The sequence below is a fragment of the Amia ocellicauda genome, chromosome 14, assembly GCF_036373705.1.
Source record: "Amia ocellicauda isolate fAmiCal2 chromosome 14, fAmiCal2.hap1, whole genome shotgun sequence".
Lineage (NCBI taxonomy): Eukaryota > Metazoa > Chordata > Actinopteri > Amiiformes > Amiidae > Amia > Amia ocellicauda.
Genome location: NC_089863.1, coordinates 17693695 through 17718882, shown reverse-complemented (window position 1 = coordinate 17718882; position 25188 = coordinate 17693695). Strand labels below are relative to the sequence as shown.

The 25188-nt window shown below is 47.3% G+C and overlaps 2 protein-coding genes across 2 annotated transcripts; one reads left to right on the top strand and one right to left on the bottom strand.

The window, feature by feature from the left end:
- The first annotated feature begins 1809 nt into the window (after positions 1-1809).
- On the top strand, positions 1810-17639 carry LOC136767905 (progestin and adipoQ receptor family member 4-like). The gene is made up of 3 exons (XM_066721977.1): positions 1810-3722; positions 11442-11660; positions 12445-17639. The coding sequence occupies exons 1-3, from the start codon at positions 3437-3439 to the stop codon at positions 12876-12878; spliced, it is 939 nt and encodes a 312-aa protein (XP_066578074.1). The 5' UTR covers positions 1810-3436; the 3' UTR covers positions 12879-17639.
- A 600-nt stretch (positions 17640-18239) lies between these two features.
- pelo (pelota mRNA surveillance and ribosome rescue factor) lies at positions 18240-25106 on the bottom strand. The gene is made up of 13 exons (XM_066721929.1): positions 24892-25106; positions 24241-24333; positions 23706-23856; positions 22975-23065; positions 22689-22852; positions 22459-22519; positions 21975-22136; positions 21464-21510; positions 21265-21338; positions 21111-21182; positions 19114-19188; positions 18953-18984; positions 18240-18835 (listed from the first exon to the last, which is right to left on the bottom strand). The coding sequence occupies exons 1-13, from the start codon at positions 24930-24932 to the stop codon at positions 18741-18743; spliced, it is 1158 nt and encodes a 385-aa protein (XP_066578026.1). The 5' UTR covers positions 24933-25106; the 3' UTR covers positions 18240-18740.
- Positions 25107-25188: the final 82 nt, after the last annotated feature.

Sequence of the window (25188 nt, the reverse complement as noted above, 5' to 3'; positions counted from 1 at the left end):
ATATAACTATGCTATAAACAAACACTTAAGCGTCCTCATAAAACAAAATGCTTAAAAATAACATTAAATGAAGAATTCTTTAATGTAAAAATGCAGAAAGTTTTCTGTGAGGGTTAGCGTTAGGGAATAGAATATACAGTGGCAAGAAAAAGTATGTGAACCATTTGGAATTAATTGGTTTTCTGCATTAATTGGTCATAACATTTCATTTAATTTCATCACAAGTATAGATAGCACTGTGAATGTTTAATGGGATGTGTTCAATAAAGGCATGAAAGATTATAATTGTTTGTGTGTTGTTAGCTGAAGCACATTGTGTTTGTCTATATTGTGACTTTGATGATCAGATTATATTTTATGACAAATTAATCCAAAGGGTTCACATACTTTTTCTTATCACTGTATAGTTTGTACAGTACAGAATATACTATGGAGAGTCCTCGTAAACCACAGATATCAACGTGTGTATGTGTGTTAGGACCTGGTAATATGACTTAAATATTATATTTAGTGCTTTTCATTTACAGGCACTAATACAATTGTGTGGAAAAAACAGAGTATGCTAAAATTATAGGATTATATACTTTTGTTACATGTAGCCTATTTCTATCATATTTACTTCATCTTCACTGTTCCTGGGCATGGGGGGGATTTGGGGGCGCCAACCTTGATCTTGCATACCCCTCAGCAAATGTGCAGTTGCGCCCCTGGCAATAACAGAAGTGTAGTCGGAAAGTCCTGTATAAATATATCTAATCTGTACATATAAACAGAACACTAAGTACATCCTTCTCAGTTCTATTAAGGTGTTCTCTGTATTCTATATTCTGTCTATATCCTTCTAATCCAATCGCTATGGGTTACGTCACCGGGGCAACCTGGTTCTAATGAAATGAAAGAAAAGAAGGGGGAAAAAAGCTGCCTCTCTAATTGGTTTAGCCATGGCGTGGTTCCTCCAGAGCCACCGTGATTGGCTGATTGGAGGGAAAGCCCAGCTGAGGCAGCAAGAGATCAGTAGGCTGATTATTGTATTAGAGAGAGAGAGCTAATCGGAGCACACTCACCTACTGCTCTCAGCACACTTGCACACACACTGAACACACAGCCTGGTCAGAGCTCTGGGATGAGGGCTCCCTCATACAGATACCAACACAGCACCAGAGCACACCCAGACACACAGTGTGGTCTAGGAAACTGGACTAGCATAGCACTCTGTAGTATAGTATAGTGTAGCATAGTATAGTATTGCACTGTATAGTAATGTCAGTGATTGTTAAACAATGTAAGTCGCTTTGGATAAAAGCATCTGCTAAATAAATTATTCATATTAACAGTAATCATTATATATAGTGTATTGTTGGACAGCACATTATTCCACAGTACAGTGCTGTGCTATACTACACTGTCCTGTACTCTACCCCACTGTGGAAGCCTAACTAGCATCTTTATGCCGGGCACTGTATGTTCAACAAGGAACGGCAGCAAGTCACAGAGGACAAAGGTTGCATTTTGGGCCGTGATTTAACAAGCACAACAGCTGTCCCGGGTTGTCAACAGCAGTGTGCATGATTCAAAGCAGACAGGAAGGCCGCGGTCTGTCAATGGGGTTTCAAATCAATGGTCTGAATAGGGGACACAATAGGCTATAGGAGCCCAGTAATGCAAATATGGGCCCATCTTGTTTACACCAGATCTATATCAAACCTAGGCAAATGTGTGCATGTGTCTATGCATTAACACACACAAAGTACAACTACTGCAACTAGCACACTGTTTAAAGAAGATCAGCAGCCTCTTTTGCAGGACACGCCAGGAATGCTTATTGCATTTCCCCACCTTGTATGTGGTGTTATTTCTCTCTCTCTCTCTCTCTCTCTCTCTCTCTCTCTCTCTCTCATTCATGCGCTCTGTGGACAGCCCTCCCTCCGCCCTCCTCCCCACATCTCGAAAAGTCGGCGCGCCTCAGTCCAGAGCAGCAGCCGGGGGAGAGAGTGCGGAGGCCGGCCGGTCCTTCACGCAGCGCCCGCTAGGACGAATCGCGGCTTTGGAGGGTGTGGGGAGGTCGAGAGAGCGGGCTGTGCTTCACCACATCGAGCCGCGACCAGCTCCCTCAAGTGCGGCCGGACAAGGGCGCCCCCGGGCTGCGTTTTCACCTCCGCAATCACGGCGCGTCTGGAGAGGAGAGAGAGAGAGGGGAGCGATCGGGTGGCAGGAGAGCCGCTCTTGCCCCGGACAAACGGCTGCCTGTATCCCCTGCGAGCATGATGGACCCTATATGTGTCTGAATCACATGGCAGCCCGTCTGTGTGTATAACCCATCCCAGATACACACACGCTTGGGTTATTTCCATGTGGGGTGGTGTGACGTTTTCCTGTGTGTTTTCACAAAGCCGGTACATTGGCCAGCTGTTGTAGCGGACCCAGCAGTGCTTTTTGTGTGTGGCGGCAAGAATATCATTTTTTTTAATAATTTGAATAACAAATGAACAAGCTAAGCAACAACGAGGGGACGATTCAAGTGGAGGATGCACCTGATTTTGCACACCATGAAAAGGACACTGGCTGCTACGCTATACGGTGCAATCCCATCAAACGCTGCAACGTGGATGCTTTCCTTTAATGGGGTTGAATGCATTTAATACAACAACTTTCCTGCAGTGCAGTTATACATATCAGCATCAGGAGTTTGTGTGTGTGTGTGTGTGGGGGGGGGGGGTAAAAAAAAGTGCAAATATCACTTTGTGGTCTGTGCAACCGCTGCCGTCCTGGGGAGAGCAGCTCACCACGAATGACACCCGGGTTTAAACGAGAGAAATAACGCTGTTGTGCTCCTTCTTGATGGTGCATATTATAATCTGCGGGTCGAGGGTGAAGCCAGGCTGTTTGGTTTGTGCACCTGGGTTGTGACAGCCGACAGAGCACACAAAGCACATGTCATTTGTTTGTGGGCTTTTTCCTTCGCCGGCCACAGACGCTTTGCTGATCTCTTTCTGTCCGTCTTTGGAAGCAGCAGCCCGGGCTGTGCGATCACATTTGCAGCCGGAGCGGAAACAGAACCATTTTTTGGTTGGCGGGGCCAGCACATCTCAAATCTACCTGATGGGATCCCTCTGAGAAGAAAACAGGAGGAAACATGCCTGCATGCAGAGACCTACTGTGATTTACATAGACACACTGACACAGAGAGAGAGAGAGAGAGAGAGAGAGAGAAGGGATAGACTTCTTCCGGGGTGGCTATGCATGTATCATTTGCAATTTGAATCCATGCACTAGTCCCCCCCCCCCCCCCTAAAAAAAAACCCACCTCGGGTTTGAAAGCAGCATTTGCGTGCATATCGCTGACATTGTGGAGCGAGAAGGGGCCGCCTCTGGGGGACACAAGACCCAGCCGTATCTCCCCAAGCTGACATTTCCGGGGTCCACACCTGCTTTTTTTATGTATACGAAAATAACGGCGATCTTGGTCTACCTATTACTGCTGAGACCGCTTTATTTCATAACCTCCTTCTTCCCCTGCGGGGTCGGGGGGCAGCTGTTCGGGGACTGGGCGGGCGCGATGGCGTTCCTGAACGGGCCTCGGCTGCTGGACTGGGCGAGCTCCCCGCCGCACCTGCAGTTCAACAAATACGTCCTGACCGGGTACCGGCCCATCTCCTCCGTGCAGGACTGCATCAAGAGCCTCTTCTACCTGCACAACGAGCTGGGCAACATCTACACCCACGGTGAGTTGCACTTCGCTCACGCCGTGCATTGGTGGTGGTGGGGGGGGGGTAAGGGAAAAAAAATCCCACACCCACCATAGCTTCCCTTATAACAAAGACAGCATCCGATAGAGGCACTACTGTAGCAGCGCCGCCACTCCCCCATCCCCCTGCCTGGGTTGCATGTGGCTCTGATTTCGGCTGCAGTCGTTATTAGCATGCATTGTAATGTAGGGTTTGGTCTCCTCATAGGGAAAGTGGGAGTGATCGTCGGGGTGCAGTGTGTGTAACGGGGCTGGGCTGGGCTGGGCTGGGCGCTGCGGCTCCGGTACGGTGCGTTCACTTCATAGGGAGTACAGAGACAGCTGACGTGCCCCACTACGACAGGACTGCATTATTTACATGTGCACTGGGTTACGGTCACGGCACACTGGCAGGGGAGGTGTAGCACGGAGCAGTGTGTTAACGTGTCTGGAGAAGTTGACTTCAGTGAAGAGTTGGATTTCAAGAGGGTGTTCCGCACCCCGCTGTCTACAGCTGACTGACTGTCAGCGTGTGTCCCACCCTGTACACAGTGAAGACATCTTTTGTCGTTTCTCCACTTCGGGGACTTTATGTATACCTGCTGTCCATGCACTAGCAGGAGACACTGTAGCCACTTGTGGTACAAAGACAGTAGCCCCTGTAATAGATATACACCTGGAGTACAGACACTGACTGAGCCCTGTACTCTACTGTACACCTGGAGTACAGACACTGACTGAGCCCTGTACTGTACTGTACACCTGGAGTACAGACACTGACTGAGCCCTGTACTGTATATATACACCTGGAGTACAGACACTGACTGAGCCCTGTACTGTATATATACACCTGGAGTACAGACACTGACTGAGCCCTGTACTGTACTATATATATACACCTGGAGTACAGACACTGACTGAGCCCTGTACTGTACTGTATATATACACCTGGAGTACAGACACTGACTGAGCCCTGTACTGTACTGTATATATACACCTGGAGTACAGACACTGACTGAGCCCTGTACTGTACTGTACACCTGGAGTACAGACACTGACTGAGCCCTGTACTGTATATATACACCTGGAGTACAGACACTGACTGAGCCCTGTACTGTATATATACACCTGGAGTACAGACACTGACTGAGCCCTGTACTGTACTATATATATACACCTGGAGTACAGACACTGACTGAGCCCTGTACTGTACTGTATATATACACCTGGAGTACAGACACTGACTGAGCCCTGTACTGTACTGTATATATACACCTGGAGTACAGACACTGACTGAGCCCTGTACTGTATATATACACCTGGAGTACAGACACTGACTGAGCCCTGTACTGTACTGTATATATACACCTGGAGTACAGACACTGACTGAGCCCTGTACTGTATATATACACCTGGAGTACAGACACTGACTGAGCCCTGTACTGTATATATACACCTGGAGTACAGACACTGACTGAGCCCTGTACTGTATATATACACCTGGAGTACAGACACTGACTGAGCCCTGTACTGTACTGTATATATACACCTGGAGTACAGACACTGACTGAGCCCTGTACTGTACTGTATATATACACCTGGAGTACAGACACTGACTGAGCCCTGTACTGTATATATACACCTGGAGTACAGACACTGACTGAGCCCTGTACTGTATATATACACCTGGAGTACAGACACTGACTGAGCCCTGTACTATACTGTATATATACACCTGGAGTACAGACACTGACTGAGCCCTGTACTGTATTTATACACCTGGAGTACAGACACTGACTGAGCCCTGTACTGTACTGTATATATACACCTGGAGTACAGACACTGACTGAGCCCTGTACTGTACTGTATATATACACCTGGAGTACAGACACTGACTGAGCCCTGTACTGTACTGTATATATACACCTGGAGTACAGACACTGACTGAGCCCTGTACTGTATATATACACCTGGAGTACAGACACTGACTGAGCCCTGTACTGTATATATACACCTGGAGTACAGACACTGACTGAGCCCTGTACTGTATATATACACCTGGAGTACAGACACTGACTGAGCCCTGTACTGTACTGTATATATACACCTGGAGTACAGACACTGACTGAGCCCTGTACTGTACTGTATATATACACCTGGAGTACAGACACTGACTGAGCCCTGTACTGTATATATACACCTGGAGTACAGACACTGACTGAGCCCTGTACTGTATATATACACCTGGAGTACAGACACTGACTGAGCCCTGTACTGTACTGTATATATACACCTGGAGTACAGACACTGACTGAGCCCTGTACTGTATATATACACCTGGAGTACAGACACTGACTGAGCCCTGTACTGTACTGTATATATACACCTGGAGTACAGACACTGACTGAGCCCTGTACTGTACTGTATATATACACCTGGAGTACAGACACTGACTGAGCCCTGTACTGTATATATACACCTGGAGTACAGACACTGACTGAGCCCTGTACTGTACTGTATATATACACCTGGAGTACAGACACTGACTGAGCCCTGTACTGTATATATACACCTGGAGTACAGACACTGACTGAGCCCTGTACTGTATATATACACCTGGAGTACAGACACTGACTGAGCCCTGTACTGTACTGTATATATACACCTGGAGTACAGACACTGACTGAGCCCTGTACTGTATATATACACCTGGAGTACAGACACTGACTGAGCCCTGTACTGTACTGTATATATACACCTGGAGTACAGACACTGACTGAGCCCTGTACTGTATATATACACCTGGAGTACAGACACTGACTGAGCCCTGTACTGTATATATACACCTGGAGTACAGACACTGACTGAGCCCTGTACTGTACTGTATATATACACCTGGAGTACAGACACTGACTGAGCCCTGTACTGTATATAAACACCTGGAGTACAGACACTGACTGAGCCCTGTACTGTACTGTATATATACACCTGGAGTACAGACACTGACTGAGCCCTGTACTGTACTGTATATATACACCTGGAGTACAGACACTGACTGAGCCCTGTACTGTATATATACACCTGGAGTACAGACACTGACTGAGCCCTGTACTGTACTGTATATATACACCTGGAGTACAGACACTGACTGAGCCCTGTACTGTACTGTATATATACACCTGGAGTACAGACACTGACTGAGCCCTGTACTGTACTGTATATATACACCTGGAGTACAGACACTGACTGAGCCCTGTACTGTATATATACACCTGGAGTACAGACACTGACTGAGCCCTGTACTTTATATATACACCTGGAGTACAGACACTGACTGAGCCCTGTACTGTATATATACACCTGGAGTACAGACACTGACTGAGCCCTGTACTGTACTGTATATATACACCTGGAGTACAGACACTGACTGAGCCCTGTACTGTATATATACACCTGGAGTACAGACACTGACTGAGCCCTGTACTGTACTGTATATATACACCTGGAGTACAGACACTGACTGAGCCCTGTACTGTATATATACACCTGGAGTACAGACACTGACTGAGCCCTGTACTGTATATATACACCTGGAGTACAGACACTGACTGAGCCCTGTACTGTACTGTATATATACACCTGGAGTACAGACACTGACTGAGCCCTGTACTGTATATAAACACCTGGAGTACAGACACTGACTGAGCCCTGTACTGTATATATACACCTGGAGTACAGACACTGACTGAGCCCTGTACTGTATATATACACCTGGAGTACAGACACTGACTGAGCCCTGTACTGTATATATACACCTGGAGTACAGACACTGACTGAGCCCTGTACTGTATATATACACCTGGAGTACAGACACTGACTGAGCCCTGTACTGTATATATACACCTGGAGTACAGACACTGACTGAGCCCTGTACTGTATATATACACCTGGAGTACAGACACTGACTGAGCCCTGTACTGTATATATACACCTGGAGTACAGACACTGACTGAGCCCTGTACTGTACTGTATATATACACCTGGAGTACAGACACTGACTGAGCCCTGTACTGTACTGTATATATACACCTGGAGTACAGACACTGACTGAGCCCTGTACTGTACTGTATATATACACCTGGAGTACAGACACTGACTGAGCCCTGTACTGTATATATACACCTGGAGTACAGACACTGACTGAGCCCTGTACTGTATATATACACCTGGAGTACAGACACTGACTGAGCCCTGTACTGTACTGTATATATACACCTGGAGTACAGACACTGACTGAGCCCTGTACTGTATATATACACCTGGAGTACAGACACTGACTGAGCCCTGTACTGTATATATACACCTGGAGTACAGACACTGACTGAGCCCTGTACTGTACTGTATATATACACCTGGAGTACAGACACTGACTGAGCCCTGTACTGTATACATTTAGGTCCATAAATATTTGGACAGTGACACAATTGTCATCATTTTGGCTCTGAAAGGAAACAATCAAGATGTGTTTAAAGTGTAGACTTTCATCTTTAATTTGAGGGTAGTTACTGGTTTCCTTGTATTTATTGATGACAAAAGCAGCAGGATGAATTCTGAAGTGTTTAGGGCTATATTATCTGTTCAGATTCAGCCAAATGCTTCAAAACCCATTGAACGGCGCTTCACGGTGCAGATAGACAGTGACCCAAAGTGGAATATTGTGCAACGGTCAAGTCAGTCGCCTGACCTGAATCCACTTTCTGAAGGCAAAACACATTGACTGCAAAGGTTCTGCAACCAAGTACTGAAATTCACAATTTAATTCATGATTATGTTAGGTTGTCCAAATACTTTTGAGCCCCTAAAATTGGGGGGAACACATATAAAAATTGGTGTAATTCCTACATCGTTCACCCAATTTGGATGTAACTACCCTCAAATTAAAGATGAAAGTCTTTAAGCACATCTTGATTGGTGGTGTACAGAGCCAAAATGATGTCAATGATGTCACTGTCCAAATATTTATGGACCTAACTGTATATACACCTGGAGTACAGACACTGACTGGAGCCACTCCATATGCATCTGCTGTTTCATGTATATGTAAAGGTGGTGAGAGAGTGATAGAGGAAGAAACACACTCATAGACTGGAAGAGCAGACAACTGTCTCTGCCACTGTGGTTAACAGGGGGCTGAGAGGCTTAAGTTATTGAGAGGAAAGTTCAGAGTGTGGTAATCCAGTGCATAACACCCTCAGCCTTGCACACCCACAAACACAGTTACTTATCAGTGTGCAGCTGTATAATATATTACACATTATATTATGCACTATATTATAGAATATTAAATTACTATACTGTACTGATGTGTTCTGCATTATGTTGCTGAATTGGGTAGTTCGAGAGAGAGCGAGAGAGAGTGCGATATCAAAGCGCCCTGCTGCCAGTTGGAGGGCGAGGGGGTGGGGGGTATGGGGTGTTGATGGTTGGTGTGACAACAGCTACATTGTCACCAGTGCCCAGCTCTAGGCCTCTGCCCTCATGCAGTCATTGCCTGGCACTGGCCACCCCATTACCGCACTGTTTTTCTCTTTCCGTGAGTGTTTGTGCCTCTGTGTGCCCCGTCCCCTGCATTTCTCTGGTCCATCTTAAAGAGGACGTCTCCTAGTTTGTTTTGTGAGCCCTGAGGGCAACAGTTGATCGAGTTACCCCTCCAGGTGGCCTGTGTGACCGTGTACTACAGTAAATATGGACTGTACTTTGGCGTGGATTTCCCCCCTTGTTATACAGCCATGATTTTTCACGTCCAGTGTCATTACTATGTCTATACCTTTCTATACTCTCCCATGATTTCATTTGAACTGTCCTCCACTTTCACTTTTCTACCCAGTCTCTCTCTCAGTCTTTGAGGCACCGCTTCACCCTCCGCGACTCTCTCTCTCTCTCTCTCCCTCACTTTCTCCTGGTCTCCCTCGCTGGCAGCCTGTGAATCACTCGGTCTCTCTCCACCTCCCTCTCACTGTCAGTCTGTAAGTCACTTCCTGTCTGTGTCTCACCCTCTCAGTCTCTCACCATCGCGTGTCAGTGTGTGTGTGTGTTGTCCTTGAACTGAGAATGCCACTATAGGACCTCTCTCTCTCCTTATAGATCCCACATAAGTCCTTTATGCGCTTACAGGGAGAGGAGGGAGGGAGGCAGGCAGGAAAGATGATCCCTTTCACACACACACACACTGGGAAGGTTAATACAGACACCATGACTGACTACTGGCTGGGTGCAGTATATTAGCACTGAGAGAGAGAGAGAGATTGGAGGAATTGATACAGACACACTAATTGTCTGACCGACCCGAAACTAATGTACAGTAAGGCTGGACTAAGTAGAGGGAAGCAAAGACAGGCCAGGTAATCAGTTCCCCTGAGCGACCCAACACTAAAATATACTAACTCTTCACTGAGAGGGAATTAGGGGGTTTATAGTAAGTGTGTGTGGGAGGGGATGAGGAGAGAGAGATTTTCCACACTGAGGATAGAGGTGTGACATTTCAATCACTCCCAACACCTGGTCAGGACTAGTCGTCTGACATTGGGGAGAAAGAGAAAGAGAGAGAGGGCAGGGGGGGGAGATGGATACAGAAACACTGGCTAACTGAGCACTCTAGTACATAGAGAGAGGGAGGGTGTTAAATAGCAGTAGGTTTAAGTTTCCCAGGGGCTTGTGTTCAGTGTCAATTTACACCAGAATGCCTGTTCACAGTGTCAGACAGAGATTGTCATATACACTACACTACAGAGGAGCCTGGTGGCACAATGGTGATTTGGCCTAGTGCTGTGCTGGACTGCATTCATAGTTCAGCTGTAGTGTGTTGGTAGGGTTTAATTAAGTAAAATGACACACTGACAGAGTGACTGCACCTTCCCCCCCATTGGAATTGCCATGCCAGCGCCCTGGTGTTCGTCCGGCGCAGGAGCTCCAAAGCCGCGCCTTGTCTGTCCATGCGACCTTTGACCCTTTGGCGTGAGCACGCAATTGGCCCGTTGCCGACGGCCCTTTTATAATGTTGTGTTGGGGAGTGAACAGACTCGCCCGCACTTGTGATAAAAATCCCCGTAGTGTTGAAAGACTTCAGTTCTCAATACAGTGGCTTTTGGCGGGATTCCAGTCTGTATACTTTTGAGTTTTTGAGTGGCGTGTGCTGGGGGTGTGGGGAGTGAAAATATTGAGGCCGACTTCTCAATGCTAGGGACAGTGTCTCTAGTGATGCGCAGGTTTGCGAGGCAGTGGGGCTTTAGTTTTTTGTGGGATAGATTACTCCCCTAAAAGTTGTTTGTATTTTGTCTTGGATTGTGCAAGATGGGACTGTTTAGTGTAACACAGTGATATGCATTTCAGTGCTGCATTAATTTATTGCTGTTGTCTCTTTCTTCCTCCTGATCTCCATCCCCGTCTCTCTCTATGCTCTCCTCTCCCACTCTTTCTCCTTTCTTTCCCGCTCTCTCTCTTCTCACTCCCGCTTTCTCTTCTCTCTCCCCGTCTCTACTGTCGCTCTCGGTTTCTTTTTGCCTGCATTCTCCTTTCCACTTCTCCCCCCACTTTCTTCTCTCTGTGGCTTCCTCTCTTCCTACCACATCTTTCTCCCATTCCTACTCTCTTCTCTCTCCTCTTGCCCTCCCTCACGTTGCTCTCCTCCCCCCCGTCTCTCCCACCTCTCTCCGTGCAGGTATCCCTTTGCTGTGCTTCGTGGTGCTGCTCCCCCTCAGTATCCCGTGGGCCCAGATCAGTGTGACGTGGCTGGGGGTGGTGCACTTCCTGGCCTGCCTGTCACCCCAGCTGGGTTCGGTGCTGTACCACCTCTTCATGAACCATGAGGGGGGGGCGCCCGTCTACCACACCCTGCTCACGCTTGACATGTGCGGCATCTGCATGATCAACACACTGGGTCAGTCTGCGAGCCACTGTGCCACTCAAACGTCTGTGTGACTAGTGGGACTTGTGCCACTGTGCCACTTGAGCGTCTGTGTGAGTTGTGGGACTTGTGCGACTGTGCCACTTGAGCATCTCTGGGATTTGTGGGACTTGAGCGTCTGTGGGACTTGTGCGACTGTGCCACTTGAGCGTCTGTGGGACTTGTGCGACTGTGCCACTTGAGCGTCTGTGGGACTTGTGCGACTGTGCCACTTGAGCGTCTCTGGGATTTGTGGGACTTGAGCGTCTGTGGGACTTGTGCGACTGTGCCACTTGAGCGTCTGTGGGACTTGTGCGACTGTGCCACTTGAGCGTCTCTGGGACTTGTGGGACTGTGCCACTCGAGCGTCTGTGTATATGTGTGTTTGTGTTACATGTGCATCTGTGCGATTGTGTGACTTGTGTGAGTTATGTGACTGTGTGAGCTGTGTGTCTGTGTGACTGTATGACATGTGACTGTGTGAGCTGTGTGTCTGTGTGACTTGTGTGTCTGTGCGACTGTGACTGGTGTGTCTGCAACTATGTGAGTTGTGTGTCTGTGTGACTATGACGTGTGTGACTGTGTGAGTTGTGTGTCTGTGCATCTGTGTGACTTGTGTATCGGTGCGATTGTGTGACTTGTGTGTCTATGCGGCTGTGAGAGTTGTGTATCTGTGCAGCTGTGTGTGACAGGTGAATTGAGGAGTGAATTGTCTAGCCGTGTACCTGTATGTGTATCAGTCAGTGCGTGGATCCACTAACCCGCCTCTCTCCCCCAGGCGCTCTGCCCATTGTCTACACCACCCTGCTGTGCTATCCCTCCACCCGCAGCGTGGCCCTGCTGGCCTACATCCTGCTCTCCAGCTACGCCATCTACTGCGCCGTCACAGCCCGCAGCAACGTGCGCCGCTTGCAGTCCTTCGCCTGGCAGGCCCTGTTCCGCTTCTTCTTCTTCTCGCTGCGCTGGGCGGGGCTGGGCGCCGGCAGCCCCACCTCGCTGCGCCACTTCCTCACCATGGACTCCCTGGCGCTGCTGGGGGGCGTGATCAACATCAGCCGGGTGCCCGAGCGCTTCCGGCCCGGGACCTTCGACTACTGGTGCAACAGCCACCAGATCATGCATGTGCTGGTGGTGGCCTCCATCCTTTATCTGCACTGGGGGGTGCTGGACGACCTGCTGTGGATTAACACCTACCACTGCCCCCCCGACTGACCCTCACTTCCCCCCCAACCCCGCTTCCCCAGTACCCGGTACCCAGGGAGGACTCACATATACACACAAACACACACACACTCCTACATGCGTATTAACATTGTACGTAGACATGCACAGGTACAAACACATTCACACTCTCGGAAAGCATACAAGACAGATGCAAAACAGACACACACACACACACACACACACACACACACACACACACACTCAGGAACTGTAGACACACAATGGCAAAGACAAATGCTCAAATGCCATATGCATGCACTGGTACTGTAGATGCACATATGTGTACACCCAGAAATGTACTGTATACACACACGTACAGAAAGGCACTGAATCCACACACACACACATAAAGGCACTGAATACACACATACAGTGGCACTCTACATAAGCACTGAAAACATGGACACACACGCACACACAGAAAAGCACTGAAGACACACACACGATGGCAAGCACTGGACACAAAGCCCCATATCAAAAGACACACACACACAGAAACACACACACAGATATAGGTACATTCAAACACCTATATACATACGCAGCCATATAGTCAAACACTGACCTGGTCTCCCAGTGAAGCTACTGAAACTCTGGACGTCACAGTTCACGATGCAGCATATCAAGAAAGTACCGACAGCCACAACAGGCCACAACTACAGGTCACCACAATAACCCACAATGGACATAACCCCCACCCCCATCTCTCTCTCTGTCCTTGTCCTGGGCGCAGGTTCGCGAGTGACCGACTGACCGATCCACCGACTGGTACCCTGACTTCCTGACTGACCGATCACTGGAGTTTATACTGGCTATAACTCTGCGGTCTGGTCCAGCCGGTCTGCTCCCCCACAGATCTGGGCAATGCGTCCCTATCCCCGCTTCGATTTCCGATCGAGTTGGTTTTTACCAGATCCAAAGTTGAGCGGAGGGGATTCTGATTTTGGTGCGAATCGATTGGCTGTTGTAAATCCCGCCTGGTCTGCCTTTAACCCAGCTGGAGCGGATTCGTCTTCTCGGATCTGTGGAATAAGGCTCAGTGTAACTCCTGGTAGGAATCTGCCACTGTGTGTCTGTTTGTGTTTGTGTCGGTGTCTGCCTGCGTGTGTGCGAGTCTGTCTGGGTGGGGGTGTGGGGTGTGTGCATGAGTCTGTGTGTGTGTCTGTCTGTTTTAAACACTCCCCGTCCGCTCTTCTTTCGGACCTGGAGCCAGTGTGAGATACCATTGCAGAAAGACTCCCCACCTCCCCACCACCCTGACCGTCTACCGGTCGCAGTTATCAGATCCTTTACAACAGTCACATCGGTAGATAGTTCTCTGTTGACATTGTCCAGACCTAAGGAGTTTACACTGGGCTTTTCTACAGTGGCGTAGTGTACTGGATTAGACTAACCCATTAACAGGTAACCAACACAAACATAGACCAATCTGTACACAGTGCAGTGACTAAAAACAAATACTGTTAATTTGATTTCACAGAGAGAGAGAGAAATGCAATATAAATAGATAGATATACTAAACTGTACTGTTTCTATAAGGGCTTTTTGGATCTAAGATACAACAACATACAGGAAAAAATATTATATATATATATATATATATACATACATACTGACATATGTATATATATTTACAAACATAGATTACATACAGTAATGTTTTAGATAACATGTTTGTTTGTTTAAAAGTGGTTAAAAAAACATAAGAGTAACTTGAATGCGTTATTTTCTTTTGACAAGAATTAACAAGAAGGCAGGAGGAACAGATAGTATTAACACTCGCTGACGTCCCATGGAAAATTACTGGCAGACAACCTCACCACCAAAATGGACCATTCCATTTCAGGGATACAGGCGGGGGGGGGAGTGTTCACAGAAATGTGGCCCTTCGAGAACACCTGCCTGTTCTAGAAATGCTCTTGCCCATATCGAAACCTCTTTTGGGAATCTGAGCTCCATTTCCGGCCAGAAAACGTTTCTAGACATGCCTACTCAGTGACAAACGCAGTTAGGCAAAGCCACAGGGCTGCCATTCGATTCCCCTTGGCCAAACCACTTTAAACACCCGCAGTTAGAATTGGGATTTCTGAAGCGGATTGGCTGAGTAACCGCTTAAAATAGAAAATCGGACCATGACACTGTTAAAAAACAAAACGATAAAGACTGGAAACAGAGGATGTTTAACAGCGAGGAAGCACTGTACGGCTTATTCTAGCTGCTCTTGTTCCTGGTTAGGAGGTGACCTCAGATTCTAGGGCTGTCCCAGGCTTCCCTCCTGTCAGGCTCCTAACAGCGGCGAGCGGGAGAGTGAGGGAGTGAGGGAGGGATGGAGGAGGGAGGAGAGAGGTGAGGTTCACACACTACACTGCCAGTAAAATCTCATGGGACTTGGCTATAGTTCTCAGGTTGCTGTTACAGCATCTCTCCACTAGAGGCGGGGGTGGTAGTCCAGTTGCCCATGGTGGGGGGTGGGTGGGTTGTGACGGACAGAGCTGGACCTGGTTCTCCTTCCTCATTGGAGCTCAGTAGGCTTAACTGATGTCCTAAGCAATTAATTGACAAAGGGGAGAGCAGGAATGGAGACCCCGTTTCTGTTTCTGTATTGAATGCCTTTGTCAGGTTGCTTCTGGCCAGGTGAGCTTCCAGTCTGGGGCCTTTAGGGGGCGTCTGTTTTCGTCTCTCTCGCTGTGTAGAATCTCTGAATGTCTTTACAGCCGCTGATCTGGGTAATAAATACTTCGATTGGCCTTGAAATTCACACTCTCCAACCTGGATACCTGGAATGTTATACAAAATTACTTCTGACAAGCGATTAAGAGAGGAGAGACAGATTGAGGGAAGGAGACGTGGAACCACAGTCTGTTTGTCTTTATGCCTTTGGGAACTGGAATTAGAGCCCCCTCTGATAGTCCTTTCTGTAAATCCTACTGTTGATAATTACGATCATATAATAGATATTAAGATGAAAACTAAGATTTTTAAAAAAATAACGTTTTTTTCCTTTTTTTAGCGCACAGGTGCAGGATAGCCTGTTATTTAAAAACAAATACGAGTAATATTATTATTAATGATGTAATACTAATGTACAGATCACGAGACTCCGCCCCACACAGGAGTATGGGGTGAAGGGGGTCTGTCTGTCTCTCACTTAAAATGTATACACATGTTTTGTCTGTATAATCTGTATCCAGTCTGTCTGCAAGTGTGGGTACCGATGCTGACACTAGGTGGTGCTGTGTGCAGTGGGTGTAAGACACAGGGATGGGTGTGTGGTGTGTGTTGCAGGCATGTGCGTGTGTGTGTGTGTGTGTAGGTATTTCAGCACACACACAAGCATATGAACAAATTATTTTTACTGATGTTATTTTATGACCTGTAGGGTTGGGGGGAGAATATTACTGCGATGTGACCAGCTGTGTCAGTACAAGATGTCTTAAACCGGGACTTGAAATGTATTACAATGGTGCTATATGACAAATTTAGGCTCTTCCACTCTGGCATCCTCCTCCAGATCAACCTCCCCCCTCCAGGGTCTAGCGGGCTGGGTCGGCCGCTCTCACAGTACATCTACACTAAACGGCTCCAGATCTCCGGCCACCGCAGGAAGTCTGCAGCGCACAGTGCCTTGCGTCTCGCTCGGCCCAGGTCACTGCCGCCCATTTGGCTGGCCCACCTCCTGAGGCGGGCGGCTCCTGACCCGGGTGGGCCCGCTTTCCCACCCCAGCATCCGTGTTTCATGCTCGCGCCCAGCGGATCAAGGGCGGCTCTGATGCGCGGAGCCCCTGGGCTGGGGTGCGAGTGGTGGAGTGTACGTGTGCGTCCTAATCAAACCTGCGTCATTCTGCGCCAGCCAGAGACCAACGAAGCTGGTTTCTATGGCAGGGTGGGTCTATGTTAAGTAGTGGATTTCCTGTGGGTTTTTTGTTTTGTTTTTGTGGCCATTCTCTCCTGATATTTGACCCTGACCTTCCCAAGCACCCTCCCTGCGCCGGTCGCACCCGCTGTGAGGGAGCTTCAGCAGCACCATTCGCTGATGCACTCGAGGTCACCCACTGTCATTACCCTGCCCCCACACTCCGGCCTTGAGCAATGCTGCCCTGCCCACCAAAGGCCAATCACAGACCCCTACCCCCTTGCATTGGTTTGTTCTTCTCAAAATTCAGTTTTAAACCGAACTGGTGGAGGAGGGCAGCCCCAGGCTCACGCCCAACTCCCCGCAGCATAACTATCCGGCAATAAATGCACTTTCCCAGCATCCCCTGCTCACCACCCTCCTGCACCCCAAACACCGCCCCTGCAGCAGCTCCTTGGCTCTTTCCAGCAAGTGGGGAGGTTTCCAATAACCTCGTCTTCAGGGTCAGGTCATCCATCCTGAGTCAAGTGGGCCAAAGTGAACTCCATTTACCTTCTGCTACACGTCTGAAATGAGTTTTCTCAATTTGCCAGCAACTCAACTGAAGCTTCAACCTTATTGGCTCAGGTGTCTGTTTCCAGTGTTTCAGCCTCAGGGAGGTTGTGATGCTTGGGCAGTAGTGGTACTGCATCCTGGGTTGGGCCTGAGCAGAGTCTGAGAAACACATGCAAGCGGTGGCCGGCGCTGTATAGTGTGTGTGTGTGAGTCTGTCTGTCTGTCTGTCTGTCAGCACGTGTGAGAGTTTTGTTTGTTCATAATCCACTGAGACAGACAGACCCTCTCAGCCAGTCTCATTGTATCATTCTGAAATAAACTGGAGGTCTATATTTTTAACACTGCCTGGTGCTGTCATTCTTGGAACCTGAATGAGAGAGAAAGTGTGTGTGTAAAGAATTGCAAGTGTTGAGAGTGTGATGGCAACAGTCGATCCCCTCCAGTAAGTTTTGTCAGTCACCATAAATTGATCATTTCAAGACTGGGATCACATGGAAGTTACTGATCAATTAAGCAATTAACTTGTTCAATTAAAGAACTGCTGATCATTGAGGGCTGAAAAGGGTAGTTAATTTTCTTCTTATCAAATATCTAAATAACTTTAACAAATTACCTGCTTAATTAAATGTTAGATAGAGGCCCTCAAGGACTGGGTTTGGGCAATACAGATATATTATATAATAAGCTTCAGGCCACAATAGTGTCCTCTCAGTTATACTGTATATCAGCCCCTAATATTACACAATTAATTCAATAAGCTTAGTGCAACGCTGTATATAAGAATGTTGTTCAATATTTAATGTTTATTCTTCTGGTCCCAGTTCCTAACAATAAAGTGTCCACACTATGTGTATGAGTATACAGGTTCCTGTTGGGCTCATGCATTTGTTATATAGAAACACATACATATATTCTATAAGGAAGAAGCTCAAACACCCATATGGTAGGACTGTCCAACAGCGCAGGAGGTTTAATTGATAGCTCAATGGGGCACAGAGCAAAGGATTGTGGGTACAGAGTTCTGAGTTGGGGAAATGGGCACGCAGATTATCAAAAAGCATGTGGTATATATTTCTTTATTAAATACATTTTTTAGAAATTTTTCTGTTGATTATTGTTCAGTTCTACCTAGGTTGGTGTTCCAGGTCATGGCAGGCACAGGGGCACAGCATTGGCATCGGTCAGGACCAGTTATAACCAAGATCCCCATGGATGTCTGACTGCATGCTCCAGCAACGGTCAAATCTGTTCAGTCTGCGTTGGAAATATATATTGTATTTAACCACCAAGGTGTATATACAGTGTCTGTACGGTAACCCCTCCTACAGCCACCTGGGATGCATCAGGCACTCCAACCCCCAGAACTCCCAAATGGGGCCGGAGAGAGTGAAGGGGGCAGGCGGCTTCCAGCCAACGGGGCCCCAACGCTGTACCAATGGTCCTCATTCCTCGTCGGAGCTGGATCCGGATTCGGAATCAGAAAGGTCGGCGATCGGGAAGCGAAGGACGGCAGCCACCCCGCTGAGCTGATTCAACTCTGAAAGGGAGAGAGAGAGAGGGAGAGTTGATACACACATACTGACTGGACGCTACAGTGTTAAAACTACACTGAGCGGGCGAGGGAGGGAGATGTTGTCAGGACTCGGGTACTCACGCTCTCCGGACACATGCAGACTGGAGAATATCCTGTGAGAGAACAGACAGGGCAGTCAGGCCAGTGAGGGCGTTTCTGAGAGTGCATGCGATTTTGCATGTGTGTGTGTGTTTGACTGGCTTTGTGTGTAACTAGTCTCCCAGTCTGACAGTCTCTCTCACCTGACGCTTCCCCCATTCTCTCTCACACCATCCACCAGTCTGACGTAGCGGTTGCGTGTGGCTATATCCTGGTGTCTACAGAGAGAGAGAGGGAGAGAGAGAGAGATATGAGCCTTCTCTTTCACTTCATATTTTAAAATACAAAAAATAACTTTGCTGTGACAAAAGGCCTACTTGAATTTGAGAGAGAACAAGAGGGAATCAAAGTCAGGGTGAGAAGAGAAATGCACAAGATAGATTGTTATTGTGAGAAAGGTAGAGGCTCAGAGAGAGAGAGAGAAGAGAAATGGAGACAGACATACACACAACAATAATTATATAAATGTACAATACCTTGCAAGTATTCAGATCCTCTCACAGTTCTCACATTTTGATCATGTAAAGCTTACAGTTGTGACACATTTAAGGAGGAATGAATGTTATATACACAACCTACTCCAGACATTTGAAGCAAAAACATGAATATGAAATAAAAATGGAAGGTATTCAAACCCTTTGTTGTGGCAAACCTAAATGAATTCCAAACCACACAATGAGTTGAATGGACTGTCTGTGCGCAATAATAGTGGTTTTCATGATTTCATAATGAAAATGTCGGTCTCTGCAAGGTTCCTTGGTCAGGTAGTGAATTTCAAACAAAACACTCTCAATCATGAAGACCAAGGAGCTTTCAAATCAAGTCAGGGATGAAGTCATTGAAAAGCACAAAGTTGTTTGTTTGAAGTGATGTCTGTACTTTGTCAATGTCTTTAAGCAACTCTAGGTGAGCTAGGCCCTATGACTGACTTCACGAGTGCTGAACATTTTGTCCTGTGTAGGCAAATATCTTCCTGAGCCGCGCCACTAACTTTGCAGCCTGTGTGGTCAACTGTGAGTACCAGCAATAAGAGCCACAAGCTTCAACCTGCACGTTTTCAACAAATTGTCAACTTGCACTTGTTTAAATCCCGAGTCAAACAGAGTTCTTGTATCTGAAAAGGAAGCTCCAAGATTTCTCACAATCTTTGCTATAATTAGCCCACTTGCCATTTTATCCTGCCTGCTGTCCTGTCCTGTCCTGTCCTGCATCTGGCTGAAGTTTTTTCTTTGTTTGTGATTTTTTCCTGCCTCTGCTATTTCTCTTTTCACTGCTTTCCTGCCTCTGCTTATTCTCTCAATTTTCAAAACAATTCCAACTATTATACCAGGGCACTAATGGGGGCTGTGTTCTTTTGAGAGGTTGTTGGGCTCTGTTGTGTGTGTGTGAATTCAACACACAATTGAATGAATTCAAAACATCACTGCAGACTGTACCAAAACAACCGAGAGTGACACTGGAGTTTAACAATGTGCTTCCAATTATTCATTCTTTATATTGGATTTTCAAACATGTATAAACACTGAAAAATAGCCCAAAAAACAGTGTCTAATTTCTTTCATTTTTTAAAATAGCAACCAGTGGAAACAAAAAATACCCCACATTTAAAGTAGCCCAATTCTGCGGGAAAACTGCAGATCTGGCAACACTGGGTGGCAGCATCATGCTATAGGGATGCTTCTCCTCAGCAGGGACTATAAGGCTTGTTAAGACTGAAGGAAAAATGGATGGAGCAAAGTACATGCACATTGTAGAGGTAAACCTGTTTCAGTCTGGTATTGATAGAGAATTTTACCCAAAAAGACTTATGGCTGTAATTGCATGTAACCAGTCAAAGGTGCTTCCACCAAATATTGAATCGATGGGTCTGAATACTTATGCAATTTGACATGAATTTAATAAAATATGTATAATTTCACAAAATGGGACACCATAGGGAGGGTCTGAATACTTTTGCAACGCACTGTATATTCATATATATTAGTGACACGGTTAGTGCAGGGTATCAAATGCTGACATTTGGGGATCAGTGTTGTAGGCCGCAGCAGCGATGTGCAAATACCAGAAATCAGTACCAGACACAGAGAGAGAGGGGAGAGACAGGGAGAGTCAGAGGCACAGATTCACAGTTCCCTCTCACCTGAAAAGCTCATCGCTGATCAGAAGCACGTCGATCGCCATCGCCTCGTTAGCCCTCTCCACATGGGCCACCCTGCACACAGCAACACAGCGTCATACTAACACACTAACTGACTGACACACTGAATTACTGACACACTGCCCTTCCCACTCACCCATAGAAAGCACGGTCTGGTTCATGTTGCAACATCTTGTAGAAATCCTCTAGAGCCTTAACCTCCCCTGCAGCCTGGGAGAGAGGAACAGAGGGAAACATAGGGAGAGAGAGAGGGAGGGATAGAGAGGAGATTAATACAGTGCTGACTGACTGGAGACTGCACTGGGAAAGAGATCAAGAGAGAGAGAGACTCTTACCTTGGTCTCAGACAGTCTGCTTGTGACGGTGGGGTCAGAGAGGATTTCTGCAAGAACACAGAGAGACATAATACGAGAGCAAAAGTGAAAGAGAACCCATTTGAAACAAACTGCTCTACGTCCCTTATCTCTGTGGCCCCTGGCAGGTGGCCCCCTGCGCTGGGGTTCCTGTCTGGTACCGAGGAGACTCACTGAAGTTACTGCCCACCTCCACTAGGTGTCACTGTTCCTCCTTGGATTGTGCACACTGACCAGACCTTCAGGTCACTACTCAAAACATGCTTCTGTCAGGCCTGAGTTACTATGAAAGCAACATCAATATTATTATTATTCACAAGCTCTCTCCTTTCCCTACTATACAACTGCATTGAAATAATAACCCTCCATATTACCCTTTTCAGATACCAACACAAATAACCGCCAATACCAGTACTCCTACTACTGCTGCTAATATTAATGTGTGTGAGCAGTATGCCGTGTGGCCCGGTCCGGCCCAGTTCCACTCGCTCACCCTTCAGGGAGTACTTGTGTCCGGAGGAGGAGTGGACCTGCATGAACTTGGGCCGGTTCTCCAGCAGCAGTTTGTTGTCGCTGCGGACGGCCTGCTGGAACATGTAGTTACAGAACTGCTCCTTCACAAAGCCAGGGCTGCCCACCAGCACGCACTTCACCACTGGCACAGATGGACCGAGGGACAGAGAGAGAGGGGGTTAATATAGTACCGACACACTGACTGGACACTGCACCGAGAGAGAGAGAGATAGGTAGAGGGGTAGGGCAGAGAGAGAGTGTGCAGGCAGTGTGAGCAGGGGAAAGTGGAGGACCAGGCCCACTTCCTGCTGCCCTGCCCCAAATACACTGTCATCAGGGGCACCTGTCTCGATACATCACATCATCTCTATACAATACATCACCGCCTGCCCCACGCTGAGAGGCAAACAGCACTTTGGCAACACTTTAGAGGCAGGGGGAGAAACCAGTTTTATTTTTCTCACCATCAAAGTTGATGTGTCTGAGGATCCCCTGCACCACTGCATCATAGAATCTCTCCAGAGCCTGAGAGAGAGAGCGAGAGAGCGAGAGAGAGAGAGAGAGAGGGAGTCAAAAACTAGGGCTGGAGACTCTGCTGTACTGAACTGTAGCTCTGCAGGACATGGGCTGGAGACCCATAATCACAGACAACAGAACACATACACTCTCTACACATCCTCTCTCTCTCTCTCACCCTGTCGTGCTGGGCACAGCTGCCCCTGCGCTTGCGGGGGATGGTGACCTCGACCTTTGCCCTCAGCAGCGTCATGGCAGGGGTCACCAGCACGATGTTGGCCAGTCCCTCTTGCATCACCACCGCAGCCACATCGGCCTTCTGGGCCGCATCACACGCCTGCTCTGAGAGACAGAGAGAGTTAATACACATAAACGTTGCACTAGGGGGAGGTAGAGAGAGAGAGAGAGAGAGGTGAGAAAAAAGTCTCACTCACACACACACACACACAGAGTGTCCATCTCACCGATCCTGTCCAGCACCACACTGTCCCACACCTTCTTTGCCAGAGTAAACTTCCTGTTGAGCTCCAGCTCTATAGTGTGGTACGCCCCCATCTGAGAGAGAGAGAGAGAGAGAGAGAGAGAGAGAGAGAGACACACACACACGTTATACACCCTCTGCAGTCCCCCTCCCTGTCCATCCTCTCCCCTTATCTTCTAAATCAGTGGTTCTCAATCCTGGTCATGGCAGAACATTGACCCTGCTGTTTTTTGTTCCAACTGGGCTCTCAATTACTTCATTAAACCCTTAATTTAAGTAATTTGATTACATTTGAATCTTTAAATTGTGTAACTGATAAACACTTGGTTCCTTAATAAGATAATAATTTCATTATATAATTTTATACTTAACTTAAAACCCCTAGTGTTAAAAATAATTTAAAAGTCTCTGATTTAGGAAATTATTACTTCAATTAAAGGTTTAATTAAGAAATTGAGAGCTCAGTTTAAACAAAAACCAGCAGGGTCGGTGTTCCGCCAGGACCAGGATTGAGAACCACTGTTCTAAATCCCTGCCCACAGTCTTCTCTCTCCCCTTACCCCCTCCCTCTATACCTACCCTCCTCCTCCACTTATCTCTCTCCTCTAGCCTACTCCCCCCCTCTCCCCTGCCCACTTCCTCCTACTCCTCTCTCTCTCCCCACTAGCCTCCTGCCCCACCCCATCATTCTCTCCTCCTCTCTCACTCACTCACCTTGACATACTCATTCTCCTGGATGTTGGTTCCCTTGACCCTCAGTTGGCAGGCCTGGGTGTCGAAGTCGATGGTTTCCACTGAGATGGTGAGGGTGGTCCTGACCCGGTTGCTACCCACACTGCCAGTCGAAGACTCGGTCTGCACCTTCCTGAGAGAGAGAGCGAGCGAGAGAAAAAGATGTGACTGATTGACTGGACCCTACAGTACAGTAAGACATCTCTGAGGGGGACAGTGGGGGATTGTAAGCAGGCAAATGGAAAGAGCTGGTGAGACAGCACTTTTAGCAGCACTGTGATTGGTTTTGGTGTCACAGAGTAATTTTGAAGCAAAGACAGATTCCAGACACATTGGAACACAGGTCTGGGCTACAGACAGAGAGCCACTGGCAGCAGCGAACGCAACCAGGGAGGGAAGGGAGGGAGGACAGAACTGGGTACCGGGTACCATGGAGACAGGTACCACAGAAACAGGCGCCAGGAAGACAGCACAAGACCGGATGCTGGCAGAGAGGCAGGACGGGAAGTCGGCTGACCTGATGGTAGAGGCGCGCAGGCTGTCCCCCATCTGCAGCAGGTTGTAGGTGTGCCACATGTCCTCCGGCTCCTCAGGTATCAACGTCACCTGACTAAGAGAGAGTTAATACAGTATAGACACAATGACTGACTGGACACTGCAATGAGAGGTCTGTACATACACATACAATCACGAAATTGGAAAATCTGTATAGCTGTATAACTTTTATTTGAGATCATATTGTACTTATTCTATTCCCTATTCTATTCCTACTGTGTCTAGTACTGGTTTGGCAACACTTGTGTAATGTCAATAAAGCTAGTTTTGAAGTTGCATTTGAGAAAGAGGATTAATATAGTACAGGCAAAGGACGGAGGAGGAGTGACTGAATATTACATGGAAAAGATAGATAGATAGATAGATAGATAGATAGATACTGACAGGAGATAGGGAGTCGAGTAAAGTGGCAACTTTAGTTTAACCCATAGCTCGAAGCATCATAAAAATCCGCCTCGTACAGAAACAAGTGTAGGAGTAACAACACGTTCGTGGACGATCTTATTAAAAAAGTTATTTTAAATAAAATCTGTTTAAAGTAAATCTACGTTGTTGTTGGTTTTGCTACGCCACACATATTTCCCATAACGATAACAGATGGAGCTGTACGTACCCGGCATTATCTTTCTCGATGTCTTTATGTAATAACTTCATTTCCCACCGATTTTTAGAACTAGTAATATGAGAATATTGTTGCTTTACATCCGACAAGACGTATAGATACACAAGAAAGTCATAGTCAGCGAACCCATAGACGTCTTCTCGCCGAGAATTAATAAAAAGTCCACAACAACCCCACGAATCACGTCGCGGTCTGATGACGTCGGATGGCGTGTGTCAACTATATGCCCCACAATGCAATTCGCAGCGAATTCTTCTCCAATGACTCCGCTGCGTTAGTGTCGGGCGC